The 15,220-nt window shown below is 42.2% G+C and overlaps 2 protein-coding genes across 4 annotated transcripts in view; one reads left to right on the top strand and one right to left on the bottom strand.

Moving 5' to 3' along the window:
* Positions 1-7,196: 7,196 nt before the first annotated feature.
* The window catches only part of PTTG1 (PTTG1 regulator of sister chromatid separation, securin), a 25,186-nt gene continuing 17,162 nt past the window's right edge, over positions 7,197-15,220 (bottom strand). Inside the window, exons 3-8 of the mRNA XM_054841631.1 lie at positions 11,462-12,225; positions 10,526-10,625; positions 10,065-10,240; positions 9,064-9,157; positions 7,737-7,886; positions 7,197-7,349 (exon numbers count right to left, since the gene is read on the bottom strand). Of these exons, the coding sequence (XP_054697606.1) occupies positions 7,270-7,349; positions 7,737-7,886; positions 9,064-9,157; positions 10,065-10,240; positions 10,526-10,604 (579 nt within the window). The 5' untranslated portion in view covers positions 10,605-10,625; positions 11,462-12,225 and the 3' untranslated portion in view covers positions 7,197-7,269. The remainder of the gene's footprint in view (positions 7,350-7,736; positions 7,887-9,063; positions 9,158-10,064; positions 10,241-10,525; positions 10,626-11,461; positions 12,226-15,220) is intronic.
* Positions 11,809-15,220, top strand: part of SLU7 (SLU7 homolog, splicing factor) — a 12,191-nt gene continuing 8,779 nt past the window's right edge. For 2 of the 3 annotated variants that reach the window (XM_054841629.1, XM_054841627.1), the window contains exons 1-5: positions 11,809-11,876; positions 12,433-12,609; positions 13,252-13,405; positions 13,700-13,780; positions 14,721-14,885. In XM_054841629.1, coding sequence (XP_054697604.1) covers positions 12,446-12,609; positions 13,252-13,405; positions 13,700-13,780; positions 14,721-14,885 — 564 coding nt within the window. In that variant the 5' untranslated portion in view covers positions 11,809-11,876; positions 12,433-12,445. The remainder of the gene's footprint in view (positions 11,877-12,432; positions 12,610-13,251; positions 13,406-13,699; positions 13,781-14,720; positions 14,886-15,220) is intronic. The other variant, XM_054841628.1, reaches the window with a different exon arrangement.

The following is a 15,220-nucleotide window of genomic DNA, read 5'->3' as shown; positions in this document are numbered from 1 at the left end:
CACAGTAGCTAGTACAAGGCATGTTTTGGATTTGTGCTGAAAACAGTGTTGATAACAGATGTTTTCACTACTGCTGAGCAGTGCTTACACATAGTCAAGGCCTTTTCTGCTTCACACATCACTCCACTGCTGGGGGGCAGGGGGAATGAGCTGTGTGGTGCTCAGCTGCTGGCTGGGGTTAAACCACAACAGTCCTTTTTAGTGCCCAACATGGGGCTCAAAGGGTTCAAGACAGTGACAGGTTTGATTGAAATGTGCTAAATCAGATTTATAGCAGTTATTGCTGTTTAGCTATTAATTGGCAGGCTCCTGTGCTTGCCATGGGGCTTGCTTGCCTTACCGGATATTGGAGTCTAGTCCTTGTTAGCAGCTGCTTTTTGCTTTCACTGCTTGCTGTAGTGCTGTACAGCTTATCATCTGACTCTGCTGTGCCTGGGAACACTGATAAGAGCAATGGTGATGTACCTGGGCTGGCAGATGGCCAAGGCATCACTGCTGTTTCTGTGCTGCTGTACTAGACACGCTGGAACTCTAGTGTGAGCTTGAGTTGAAGAGACTGACCTGCGGATAAGTCCACACCAAAGCATCTGTGAATATGGATAAGTCCACACCAGAGCGGGTACATCTTGAAGAGTTTGTGTCCATAGTTATATCTGTGGTGCAGCAGGTATACCTCTGAAGGGATTGTGGCCCAAGGATGAGATCACACTGGAGAAGGTACACCGCAAAGCATCAGTGGCTGTGGATGAGGTCATGCTGGAGCACCTCAAAGCACATGGCTATGGATAATCCCATGACAGACCAGGTACACCCCTAGAGGGACTGCAGCCATGGGTAAGGCCATGCTGGAGCAGGTTTACTTCTGAAGGAACTGTGGCTGTGGGTAAGGCCACACTGGAGCTAGAAGTTGAGTTTAAGATACAATGAGGAAAATGTCACCAAGAAGGATATGTCTCCATACACATCTTGTCTATCACCCTGCATTGTTCTGGCTATTCTTTGAATCTTCAGTGTCCCATGCAAAAAATCCCCAAACTTTCCCGCTTTCAAATACCTCTGTGTATAGCTACACCAATCACTATACCATCTCAAAGGAAGCATCTCTAATTCTGCTTTAAGTAACTGAAAAAAGAATACAAGAAAAAATCTCCATCACCAAAATGGTACCTCCATCTTACTTGATCTCAGAGATCCTCAGAAACTCTTAAGACAAGTTCAGCATTTCAGTGATATCCTTGCAGACTGGATCTTAGATCTTTTTCAGTGCTATGTAAGTCATCATTACTAGTCATAATGAGATCAAAGTCTGATCTTGCTCCTGGTTTAAACTTTTCCAAAGTTAGTATTTGGGATTGGTTCAGGTCACTTCAGACAGTGATATCAAACACAAAGGACACACCTGATATATGCCCTTAAACAAAGGATTCAGATCTGCAAGAAAAATACTGACTCTGAACAGTTTTCAAAGCAAGTATATATATATTATAGAATCCAAGCTCTCCCTTCTCTCAGTCTTTACAAGTTCTCCTCATGCATAATCATCTCAGTTTTGTCCTGTGACTAATAGAAATAGGAATCACTTCTACTGGAGCCTGTAGCAATTAACTTAAACTGGCTATGTAATACAGAGAGACTTACAAGATGCTTTTACCCATTGGCTACATATTTTGAGCCACTGAACACCAACATCTGAAGGCCTCCAAAGGCTCCACCTTCCATACGGCTTATGGAAATACTTTGGCTAGCACAAAAGACAAACATGATATGTAGAGCTAGAAGTATGCCTTCAGCTCCATGAACCTCCCTCCAACTTCATTAACTGAGACTACCTCATCTATTAGAAAAGCATGAAATACCCACCCCAGTAAGTTGTTTGCACATTCCTTTTTCATCCTGGCATTCTTCATAGTCTGACTGCAAGAAAATACACATTAACTTTTCCCTCTAATTTTGTAGGTTGTTCAAGCAAAATGGGCCCACCATGCTTTTAACTTCTTCCAAATTGCAGTTAGAAGTAAATTTAATTTATCAATTATGCTTTTCTTACATGCTTTGCAAAGTTATATGCAAAAACACATGCTTGCAGTCAGATCCCAAACAACCCGTTACTAAATATGTATAGACATCATTAATAGACATGTTGATCTGATCAGTGCCTGTGTCTCTTGGAGCACACTGAGTACCACTCTGGGGCTAGAGGCACCTTATTGCATTTCTATACAGTACTTTGCTAACACTAATAAAACTACAGTGAAACAAAAAGTTACAAGATTCATGGCTTTGCTAACCCTAGAGAGACCAATTGCCTCTAGGCTTTAATTTCTGTTCTTTTTAAACAACAAAAGATAAAAATGCCCTTGGCTGATATACTATTCACTGTAGTCACAGGGCAACAGCACACTGAATTCCTTAGTGCTGACTCTTATCCTCCTTCAATGAAGCAATAAAACCCATTACAGATGCCTGCACTGTGCATGATGTACCAAAGGCAAACATTCTCACACCACAGCTGTCAGGTTGCAGGAGTGAGAAGCCATAATACATGCTGTTACCATGGTGCTACACACTGCCAGAACATTACAGATAGGATGAATTATCTGATGTGCACTGAAGTAATTTTACTTAGCTTGCTAAGAGATTATTTTTATATCAATCTGAGCTCTCCTTACAGAAATTCAGGCAAGGATTTGAAGTGATTCTCACAACCAGAACGCTGTCAAAGAAGATGCTTTACAGAATGATAACCAACTGAAAAGGTACCTGCTCTATGTACTTGGTTACAGTCCAGATTTTCCAATCACAGTACACAGTTACACTGCCCTATTAAGGTTTGTTCAAACTGAGAACAAGCCACCAAGCAAGCACTTGTTTTCACAGCCATAGATTTAAAATCCCAAATCTCAGATCTTTGCAAGGAAGCACAAACTGCTCAAGCAAGTAAACCAAAACACTACAAGCAATTTTAAATAGGACTTTTCTTCTGCAGGGTAGTGTTCGGGCACTTTTTTTAAACTAAAATTGCATCTATTCCTGACAATATCCCAACAGAAAATAAAGCTTTTTAAGTATAAAAAGCCACATATGTTATATCAACATTAAAACAGTTAGGGAAGTTGATTTTTCAGGCACCAGTAGAAGTCAGTGTTAATGCCTAACTGAAATGGTATAAGCAGTGCCAAATTCCCAGTAGCCATCCAGCCTGCGTCACAGGAAGCCAGCACTTCATGGGCCAACACAGCTGGTTTTGCAGCTCTGAGGCTAAGAGAATCTTCTATTTAGAAAACGTAAACTATGTTTCTTAACTGCAACCTCCTCAACTCACTGCAGGCAGGAAGCTCAATCCACAGACTGAGTCTTGTCACAGCTTTGTTCTCCATGCAAGTCACAGAACACACATTTCCTTTTAACCCCAGCCAGCTGGGTTGAAAAGTACATGAAATGGGGAAAAAAGCCAGCTGAAACACTGATCTTTCTGATGAATGTTTACAAAAAGCTTTGTAAGAACAAAACCATGGACCTGCATTAACCAGAAATCCCAATGAGAACAAAAAGCCCCAGATGAATCACACTACTGTACAAAACAAAAATATTCCCAGTCACCTAAAATTTGGTGCTGAGAATTAACACCTAACCAAAATTGAAGTTAACTTTATCATTCATCTGCTATAGAGACTTCTTAACTCTAGGCTTTGTCATGGATGTGCCTGAAATTGGACATTTGCATTTATTTTTAATCTTTTAAACCAAAAGGATCATGGCTAACACTTTAAAAAGCTAATTGATCTTTAAACATTAAGTATTAGTTAGCTGTAGCAGTACTATAAAGAAAACTGATTTTTGCATTGTGTTGCTGAATACACATTTATATCCCATACACAAAATTCCTAGCAACCCTCCTGTTTTGACTCAGAGATGGGCTACATGAAGAAACATACCTTTTTGATATCAACTACTTACAGATAAAAATCTTGAAAACCTTGCTTGCTTCAGACCTAACTGCGACTGGCTTACATTGCTTGCCAACAGCTATAAAAGACAATATTTGTAGAAAATCAGACAAAATCCCCCAAAAAGGGATCCTACAGAAAATGTTCCTCTGCACCCAGAACCAACTTTCATAATTTCAGAAAAAAGATTGGGGTGGTGAAGGAAAGGACAAAACCTATGACTCTTTCCCCAGACTTTGAAAGGATAATAATTTAAGTAAATATTATACTAGTGTGAACTCATTTAGTTTTAGTATTATGTTCTATACTGCAGCAGCATTCATTCTCATGCAGACAGACCAGCAGTATTCCCACATCTGACTCATGCTGTGCTTTCTGCACACCCATTCCACTGTCTCCATAAGTAACAAGTTTTGGGGCTTCAAGATTGAAATCTTATCAGTATCAAGAGGCCTATCTGAATCATTTAATTATCACCTTTACAAACATTATACAAATGCTTGTCCATTTTGGTATGAAATCCTACAACTAGCAAGCAGGTTTTAAGTGTTTTGTGGACATGGCACAAAGCTTATTTCTAGAAGTTTGAAGAATAAATCTGGGTGCTTGATCACAGTGACTATTTTAATTCAACAAAAATATTTTGCCACAATAAGCTTCTACAACACATACAAAGTACTAGTGTCTCCAGACTAGATGTCTGTTTGTACATACAAAAAGTTACTACCTACATTTATGTTGATTTGGTGTCATATTCTTCTGGGATCTCATACCACTGATCTAGAGTTTGGCATCCCAATGACTATTTTTACCTGTGTGGTTTATAACAAGCAGCCACATGATGGCACTGTGTAACTAGTTTCAGTGCTTTTGCTACAGGCATTTTTCTGTAAAAGTAGGCTTGAACTGTTTTCTCCCAGCTCATTTGAACCAGTAAAGACAAAAAGTCAAAGGAAGATGCGTTTTGTCACTTTTTTATAGTTACTATGGCTTAACTCCTGTGGCTGGTAGACTATACCCATCAGTTTAAATCTCAGCCAAAATGGCCAAGTTATTTCAGAATTAAAATATTAAAATGCAATTAAGGATCAGCCAAAGCCAGAAATCTTTATATAGAATTTCCTTAATCATATTTTTTGTTTAGTTTGATATTCCTCTGAATTCTTTGCGGTTTCAAACCAAAGACAAGAAAATGGAGACAAAGACCAGCTATTGTATAATTCATTACCATTTAACACTTTGACCAATACCCTGACAACTTTGAGGAAGAAACAGAATGTCTGTTCTCACTTCATCAGATATCTGATAATTCAGAAACAGCAACAGCAAATTTCTAGTCCTAACAGATTAAAAGTCAGAATTTGCAACAGGTCAGTTCCCAAAAGGCCCATCTACCTCCTGTGAGTAAAAAGCATTAAGGAAATAAAACACATCTTCAGGAAGCATCCAAAACTAGGAAACGGTGAAAATGGGTATTCTCTGCTTGTTACCCTTTAGCAAGGGTAAAATCAGCCTTCATTACTTACATCACAGCAGGTCAAATGCATTCCCTTCAGCACCTACAAAACAGACAATATCTTGGAAAACACAAGGCCTCCTTTCCTGCCTGCATTTTTAGGTTTCCTAGAAACGACAGCATGAAGGGAGTATGGTTACACATTCACATCTCCTCTTCACATGCAGTCAGGTTGCAGCCATGTATGCCCCCAAGAAGCAAAACCATGGGATGCAGCACTGACCTACACCAAATTAACCCTGTTCCTCAGCTAGAACATTTTCATCTTTTAGTCAACTTACTATCATGAAAGCATATTTCTTGTTACTTAAGACACTACTGAAAGCATGCTGAAAAGCTGGTCTTGCCACTGCTTGTAGTTATGTAGTGCCACAGTGAGTTAATGGTACATCTGACATGGCCATTCCTCCTGTTCAGAGCTCAGGTGCATCATGAAGACCAGAAAGGCCTTCTTCCTTAGCAGATGGGCAGAACACAGGCACAGCATTGACAGTCATTTTAAGAATGAGCTAAAAGCTGAAGGCAGCACAGGCTGCTGTAGTCTGACTAGATCAGAGTACTGACCAGGAACTACAAAAGCATTTTAACTTCAGTGAATGCTGACTACCTCTACAACTGACTTGTCTTATGTGATGAACTGAAGTTGAGGACTTTACAATGCAAGAGAAAAGGTTATTGAACCTGTGTGCTTTAATTTGAAGGATAGGGTTCCTCCAGCCTTTCCTCACAGAACACAAACAGCATCCAGCAGCTAGAGCCACATAATGCTGTGACAATTAAAAGTAGTCTATGGCTGCATGAGAATCCAACATATAGACAACCACTGTGAAGAGCAAACAAGTTCAAGAAAGGAAACATCAGAAGAGTACTAGCTCTAGTACTGAATTTACACTTATGGTTTAACCCATGCCAGCAATTAAGCACTACCCAGCTGCTCACTCACTCCCCCCACAGCAGGATGGGGGAGAGAATTAGAAGAGTAAAAGAAAGCTTTTGGATTGAGATAGAGACAGTTTAAGAGGTAAAGCAAAAGCTGAGCACTCAAAGCAGAACAAGGAATTCATTCACCACTTCCCATTAACAGGCAGGTGCTCAGCCATCTCCAGGAAAGCAGGGCTCCAGCATGCTTAACAGTCATTTAGGAAGTGAAATGCCATCACTCCAAACATCCCTCCTGCCCCCAGCTTTAGATGCTGAGCACAACATCATATGTTATGGGATATCCCTTTGGTCAGTCAGGGTCAACTATCCCAGCTGTGTCTCTTCCCAACTTTTTGTGCACTCCCAGCCTACTCACTGGCAGGGCAGTATGAGAAGCAGAAAAAGCCTTGACTGTGTAACCACTGCTCAACAATAACAAAGCCAGCTCTAATATCAACGCTGTTTTCAGCACAAATCCAAAATATAGCCCCATACTAGCTACTTTGGAGAAAGTTAACTCTTTCCCAGCCAAAATTAGCACAACACTAGATATACAGATCAGTTTTAAACCCTTGCATGTTTAATGGATAAAGTTATGTAAACAGTGAAGTCAGAAGGGCCTCTTAACTTATCATGAGCACAGTCTAATCAGCAGGTACTAAATCCTGGATATGGTTCACAACAGTGAATTAGTCTTGCTTAAAAGCTTATCCAGGCTCTGCTTAATTGCTTGTCAGATAGCCTCCTTTTTAAAGCACTCTTTCACTACTTGTATCTTGGGTCTACTGAAAATAGACAAGTCCAGTATTATACAGGTTAGATTAGCCTTTATTAAAATCTAGAACCACATAAAATTTAAACTCAGTAAAAGCTTCAGAATATGCATTAAAGGTCATAATTTGGAGGTGGCATGTCAATGATCTCATCCAGGGTAGCAAGGAAGTCAGTAGTTGATTGTAGCAACTCTGAAAGTTAGAAATAGAGCAAATCAGTTTTTCATGAAACCCAGAATTTATATTCTCTAACATAAGCTAGCTCCCAGCAGATTAGCATAAGCTTCTTGAATGACCAAGGGAAATAGATTGATTGCATAAGCCAGTTCCACCTAACTGATCAGTTGGCAATGCACTGCAAGAGATTGCTCAGCAATATCACTTTGAGACCACTACCTCTACTACTAGGGTTGACAAGTTAAATTCAGCTTGACTGTACACCAAAAGCTGTTTGATACTAGCGTGCTATTGCTGTAGTTAGGACAGCAGTGGCAGTTCACTACTGCAGCCAACTAGCTTCCCTCCCAAACCACTAACAAGCCCTGCATGTACTGAAACTCATGCTAAGTTTCCACTTACTAGACTCCCATGAAATTTCTTCGATCTTCACAGGTGAAGGAACCATGTTCACATATCTGTCATATGTACTTTCAAATACCATGAGGGGAACACCATGCAGGTTGATATTGCTTACTTTGTGCTCTTCAGGAAGATCAAAACTCTCAAAGTCTGTTTGAGAAAGACACACTGTAGTTTAGTAACAGGGTACAGCAGCAGTAGCCTGGGAAGCTGCAAGTTCTCCAAGATTAAATGAAGTGGGAGCAGGTCCAAGACACAATCCAACAATCTACTCTTATGGGGTATTTACTTGCAGTTACACTTTTGTTATCCATAAAATCACACATACTAATACTTGTCAAAAGAAGTATGACCAGCAGGTCAAGGGAGATGATTCTGCCCCTCTGCTCTCATGAGGTCCCACATTCCCACCTGGATTACTATATTCAGCTCTGGGGTCCCCAACATAAAAAGGACATGGACCTGTTGGAACAAATCCAGAGGAGGCCATGAAAATGATCAGAGGGCTGGAGCACCTCTCCTGTGAGGACAGGCTGAGAGAGTTGGGGTTGCTCAGCCTGGAGAAGAGAAGGCTCCAGGGAGACCTTATAGAAGCCTTCCAGTACCTGAAGGGGCCTGCAAGAAAGCTGGGGAGGGACTGTTTACAAAGGCTTGTAGCAGTAAGACAAGGGGTAATGGGTTTAAGCTGAAGAAGGGTCAATTTAGATTAGATGTTAGAAAGAAATTCTTTACTGTTAGAGTGGTGAGGCCCTGGAACAGGTTGCCCAGAGAAGCTGTGGCTGCCCCTGGATCCCTGGCAGTGTTCAAGGCCAGGCTGGATGGGGCTTTGGGCAACCTGGGCTAGTGGAGGGTGTCCCTGCCCGCAGCAGGGGGGTTGGAACTAGATGGTCCCTTCCAACCCAAACCATTCTATGATTCTAACTATTATACCCTACAGCAGTAGGAATTTTTTCAGTTACAAATTACCATCTTGGCATACTCTTGAGAGGGCTACTCTTCAGTACTGCTTAGGTATTCTTTTGAATACTTGTCTACTAGTTGCTATTTAATGAATTAACCATGCACACTATAGACTCTTATTTGGAACTAGTTTCCTGCCACCATAATAATGGACTCCAACTACTACATATTAGGAGCACAGATACTGCAGTTAGAAATAAACAAGACTGAGATGCTATTTCAGAAGACACAAGCATCCTTATGTTTAAGAAAGGACTCTAGAGAAATGCAATGCTAGCTTGTTTACCACAATAGCTTGGCCAAAGCCTTACAACAAATGTCACTCACGAAAGCCAGATTGTTCATTTAAATACACTATAGTTCTTACCTCTAGGATCAAAAGGAAACATATTTTCTATTTCTGGCCAGTCCTCTTCAGCCACTGAATCACAGCTTTCTAATCCAGCAGTCTTTCCAGTAACCTTAAAAAGAGAAAGCCACATTTGAGCTACTGTATTTTCCCATTGTAGTGGCTTTCCTGTGCTATACAGGTCTACAGACAAGAATGGCTGCCATAGAGTCCTCAGTTATGCCTAAATTCTAATACCTTCAATAAATAAGCTGGAGATGAGCCAATGCTTCAGTTGAGTTTGTGTAGTGCAGTATTATATATGGTGGCAACAAGTCACTGCACTAGAACATATACGCTCATAACACTAAACTCCTGATACTTAACAGGTGAGCAAGACACTAACTCAGACTATTTTCTTTAGAGCCACTTGCTTTGCCATTAGGTACCCCCTAAGCTGTTGTACTCCTTGTGCCTATGTAGGTGTACTGTTTCAGCTAGGATACTTATTTTTTTCTTTGTACCTCATATGATACCATGTTTTGTATTCATGACAAACACAGCATTGATACACACAACTGTTTTAGCTGTTGGTGAGCAGTGCTTACACAGAACCAAGGCCTCTTCTGCTTCTCATGACCCCACCAGAGATTAGGCTGTGGGTGCAGGAGGAATTGGGAGGGGACACACCTGGGAGAGCTGACCCAAGGGATATTCTGTATCATATGACATCATGCTCAGCAATGAAAACTGGCAGGGAAATTTGCCAGGGCTACCATTGCTCAGGGACTGGCAAGGCATCAGTCAGCTGCTGCTGAGAAATTTGGGGTTTTTTTTTCCTTTGAGATTTTTAATTATTAAATTGTCTTAATCCAACCCATGAGTTTTCTCACTTTAACACTTCCAATTCTCTCCCCCATCCCACTGAGAGTGGGGTGAGCAAGCAGCTGTGTGGTACTTTACTTACTGTTGTGGCTTAACCCTGGCAGGCAGTTAACTATGCATTTCCCTTATCTCCCTTAGAAGGGTGTTGTACTCACTTTGTTTGCAGTACAAGGCTGATTTTTTGGTCCTATCTTTTCCATCTTGCTTGTGATTCCTTCAGGTCTGTTCACATTTCCAAGAGCCTTTCTGACAGAGAGAGATGTGGCTGGAGATGTACTGATTTTTTTAGGAAGTGGAGTGTTAACTTGTGTTCTTTCAGATAAAACTTTTGCTGGGGGGGCAGAGAAAAGCAAACTTTAACACCGTATCAACCTAACTCCTGCTTCAGTATGTGCGCTAGAAAACTAGTTGTCAAAAAACATTGTTTACCATTTAACTCAGGAGCATAAGCCCTATCTATGACAAAAGTACAGACTCATTTTTATAGTAATTGACAATCTTAACAGAATTGGTTGGATAAGTAGATACTAGAAAGCTATTACTGTTCAAAACAGTGATTAACAAAACATGATTTATGCACTTGATCCCCTACTAGCTTAGGGCAGCATATACGCACAGGATCCTGAAGGGAATCTTAGCTGATTCTTAGCACCAACTTCACCATTCTCCTTATCAATAAGGATTAGCGTTGCCATCTTCTGGCTGATGAGACCACTCTGGAAAGCCCATACAGGAAAGAAGTCAGTTTTGTCATTTCTTCCACCACACTTTTTGAACAAACAACATTAAAGACAATACAGTTGCCATGTGCTGGTCCCTAGAGGAGGGGAACAAATCCATACTTCACAGCATTTTGTAGTAGTTTAGCTACAGACCCTTATGTTTGACAGCATTATTAGTGCACACAGCAGGCTCTTAGTCCTAAAGGAGCTTATATGAGTTTGGGGAAGTAGCAAGGTCTCTAGCAATCCTACATCAAAAGGATCTAATACCTTTGGTTTGCTTAGTCACTTCTTTGTAGTGTTTAACTGTTTCCTCAGCACAAGGAGAGAGTACATCTAGCTCAGCAATCCAGTCTTTAGTGCAACTTGTAGCACTTGAGCAGCCAAGAGTAATGCCATAGTATAGTTATTTTACTAGCAGAGACATCTTCTCACCAGATAAAGAAGCCATTAGAGGACACCCTATACAGACATATTACTTGGCTACTGCTTTTCAGCCCCACCTGGGACAAGAGATCCGAGCGCTCCCCTGCGCTGTTAACCACCGCCGGGCAGCTCCCACCTGGAGCTTTATCGCTGCCACTACGCGTCACCCTCACTCAAGAGAGCTCTGCAGGAAAAGCTGCTTTTAATTAGCACAGCTTGAGGTCAAAAGCTTGAGCACAAAGTCAAAGCAAGACTTGCAGCCACAGAACTCGCACGCCCCTCGCTGAAGCCGCGTTCTGGTGGCAGCTCAGGAGCGTTCTCCTGCACCTGGGGAGGCCCTGCCTTTCACCGCGTCACACCAACCGCCCCCCCGGCCCTGCCCGACCAGCCGACGGAGGGCTCACCTCGAGAGCTCCGGGCAGCTCCGAGCGCTAAGGCAGGACAGCGGCCCCTACAAAGAACAGAGTCAGACACGTTCCAGGTGACGCAGGAGCGACCCCGGCCACAGAGAGCACAGCGCAGTACTCAGCACCCCAACCGCGGCAGGTTTTAAACCGTCTCCGCATCGCCCATTGGCTGCCTCGATTCACGCGCAGCAGCCGATTGGCTCAGCAGCGCCACTTCCGCTCCGGCTCACCTGCTCCACCCCGCGGCTCCACACCCTGCGTTTCGGGGGCGGGGCAGGCGCCGCGTTACTATGGTGACGGCGTGGCACCGCCCCGGTAGTGACCGGTCCTTGCCGGGGCGTAGCTGGAGGCGGGGCCGCCAGTGCATTGTGGGGTGGCGGTGCGGCCTAGCTGGTAAACAAGGCCGGCGGAGGTAGGGGGTGTCCGGGGGCCGTGGGGATCGGCTGCCGGGGCGGGGGACGGTCGCTGAGCAGCTGCTTTCGGCTCCGAGGAAGTATCTGCGTCCTCGCGGGCCGGGCCTGGGCTCCGGTGGGGCGCTGCTTCCGCGTTCCTCTTGCCTTCGGGGTACGCGTAGGCCCCGGTTTGCGCGTTGCGCGGGGCCCCGGCGGGCTGGCAGGGCCTTCCGGCAGCCCCGGCGTGTCCGCGGGCTCTGCCCGCCCTGCGGCAGTGGCTGAGGCCGTGTCCCCCTCCGCGCGGGCGGGGAAGGCCCGACAGAGCGTGTCCTGACGCTGTGTGCAGAGCTGCTGCTCTTCGTCCCCGTCCTGTGTCGTGTTAGAGAAGACAAAGATTAATAAGAACTTTTTTTCCAGCACTGGTACTTATTTTTGTGAAAAGACATATGTCGAGAATGTGTAATACGGTGCTACTGGTTTAACTGAATGATACAAAACCACGTTGAAGAACTGTGCTGTCAGATGGTATTGATCTGTAAGGCTTGTTCTATTTTGTTTATTTTTTTTCTGTTACAGAGGAATAAACAAAATGGCATCAGGGACAGTAACGAATGCCACTTCTTCAGGAGGATCAAATGATGTGAGCCTGGAGGAGCCAAAGAAGATGACAAGGGAAGACTGGAGGAAAAAGAAGGAATTAGAAGAACAAAGAAAACTAGGAAATGCACCTGCTGAAGTGGATGAAGAAGGAAAGTAAGTTTTATGAAAGCTATGATTATTCTGAAGCTACTGGTTAAAAATGTCTTTTTTCCTGTTGTGATTACAGAATAATCACCCATGAGGGTGATACATGATTTCTACAGGAGTCATTGTAGAAGTAAATAGTTGAACTTTGTGAGTTTGCTTTTAACATTCTGGTCATCCTCCGAAAACGGGTATTTGTCAAAAAAAATAAATGCAGGTTCAGTGTTTATCTACTGTGATCTACTGATGGTACTGCTAAAAAGTCACATCTAGGCATGTACTTACAAGTGGTATTTTAAAAGTGACCAAAATGTAGTACTGGGGAACTTTACAACATACTTCAACTGTTCCCTCTTGCTTCTACAAGGCTCCTTGTTTCTGAGAAATGTTACTAATTTTGTGCTCAGTAACGGCACGTAGAATAAGGTGTTTGATTCAGAGGCAGGATTTTAGGTGAGTTAGATGGCAACAAAGTCTCAATGAAAGTTTGTGTTTATCTACACAAAATTAAATTAGATCTTATTTTGCAATGTATTGTGATAATTTCATTATTTTACATTACATGTAAAGCACTGAACTTTATTTGTTAGGCTAAGTTGTTGTGGAGTTTTTTCCCTACACCGTGTATTAATTACACAACATCTTTTACAGAGATATCAATCCTCATATTCCTCAGTACATATCCTCAGTACCATGGTACATAGATCCCTCTAAAAGACCTACACTAAAGCATCAGAGACCTCAGCCAGAGAAGCAGAAACAGTATAGCTCCTCTGGAGATTGGTACAAACGAGGAGTTCAAGAGGTATGCAAAATATTTTTGTCATAAAATAAAGATTTGGGTTGATTTTATGAGGAAATAAGAGACACTGACTCCCTTTAAAGACGTAACTCTGATTACATGGTTTTGAGAGGAATAGGAGCTGGGAATTCTTATTCAGCAGGCAAGTCACAGTGTGTGGTAACAATCGTGATATGTGTTCTGGATTTGGGTAGACCACACACACTTCAGTTGTATTGAAAAAAATGAATTAATTATTGGGAACATGAATATGAATCTTGCCACAATTTGTACAATGCTCTCTTTTTTGTTGTTTAGCATTCTGTAGCAACTAGATATCGTAAAGGAGCTTGCGAGAACTGTGGTGCATTGACACACAAAAAGAAAGACTGTATGGAGGTAAACTTGACTTTTGTTGATGTTTTAATGCTTTTGAAAACAATGTGAATTCTAATCTTATTGAAAAATAGCTAGCTATAGATAAAATAAAAATTACTAGTTTTGAAAAAGCTTGTCCTGGTTTTGGCTGGGATAGAGTTAGTTTTCTTCCTAGTAGCTGGTATAGTGCTGTGTTTTGGATTTAGGATGAGAATAATATTGATAACACAGTGGTTGTTCAGTTGTTGCTAAGTAGTGCTTACATTAAGTCAAGGACTTTTCAGCTTCTCATGCTCTACCAACTGAGAAGGCTGGAGATGCACAAGAAGTTGGGAGGGGGCACAGCTGGGACAGCTATCCCAAACTGGCCAAAGGGATATTCCATACTATATGACGTCACACTCAGCATATAACTGGAGGGAAGTTGGCTGGGGGGAGGGACCGGGCTGCCTGTCAGGTTAAACCACAACAAAGCTGTTTTGCAAAAGGTTACAACTATTGAAAGGTGGCTTGAAAATTTCTGAAAGAAATTGCTATGTAGGAGAAAAGAAGGGAAAAAATGCTACTAATCAGGATTTTGCTTATCAGTTCAGTTCATGATAAGCGCTGCAATAATAGATGAAAATGTTAAGCTCTTCATGTTAATTTGCTTTAACTCAAGTGCTGCTGTGCCTTTGTTTCTGTTTCATGTCAGCTAGAAGCCATCCCCTGAAACCGTTTTAATTGCGTTCTTAATTGCGGAAAATAGAGTTAAAAATTGATGGGGTTTGTAGTCTGTTGCACAACTTTAAAATACAGAAATGAACTCCTTGCATTTCTTTACAATTCACAGGCTTATAGTGCTGAATTTAACTGGCTTTAGAAGAGCTCAGCCGATACTGTTTTTTAAAGGGATATCTGAGTGAGTTAATGTATTTTAGTCTAAAGGACTGATTCGACCATTTATTTTTTTTCCTTTCAGAGACCCAGGAAAGTTGGAGCAAAGTACACAGGTATGAATATTGCACCAGATGAACATGTGCAGCCCCAACTGATGTTTGATTATGATGGAAAGCGAGATCGTTGGAATGGTTATAACCCAGAAGAACACATGAAGATTGTAGAGGAATATTCCAAGGTTGATTTGGTATGTAGGCGCTATGGTTTACTGGGGAAAGGTTCAGTGTCTGGCCTGGCTGAGAGGAGTAACATTTGTTGTGAGCACATGTGTCTCCATTCTTGGAGTAATCAAAACCTGCATAGACACGGTCCTAGGCAACCTGTTGTAGGCAAGCCTGCTCTGAGCAGGAACATTGTCCTTGGTGGTCTCCAGAGCTACCTCCAACATCAGCTGTTCTGTGGTTCTATGATACCAGACACATGCAAAAATTCACTATGTGCTGCTTTAGCATCTCACTTCAGATGGTAAACTTTGGTACTTGCTGGATGAAGCATAAATGCTTGCAGCGTCAGTCATGAAGT

This window comes from Grus americana, chromosome 14, assembly GCF_028858705.1.
Source record: "Grus americana isolate bGruAme1 chromosome 14, bGruAme1.mat, whole genome shotgun sequence".
Lineage (NCBI taxonomy): Eukaryota > Metazoa > Chordata > Aves > Gruiformes > Gruidae > Grus > Grus americana.
This window is presented reverse-complemented; position numbering and strand designations above follow the sequence as displayed.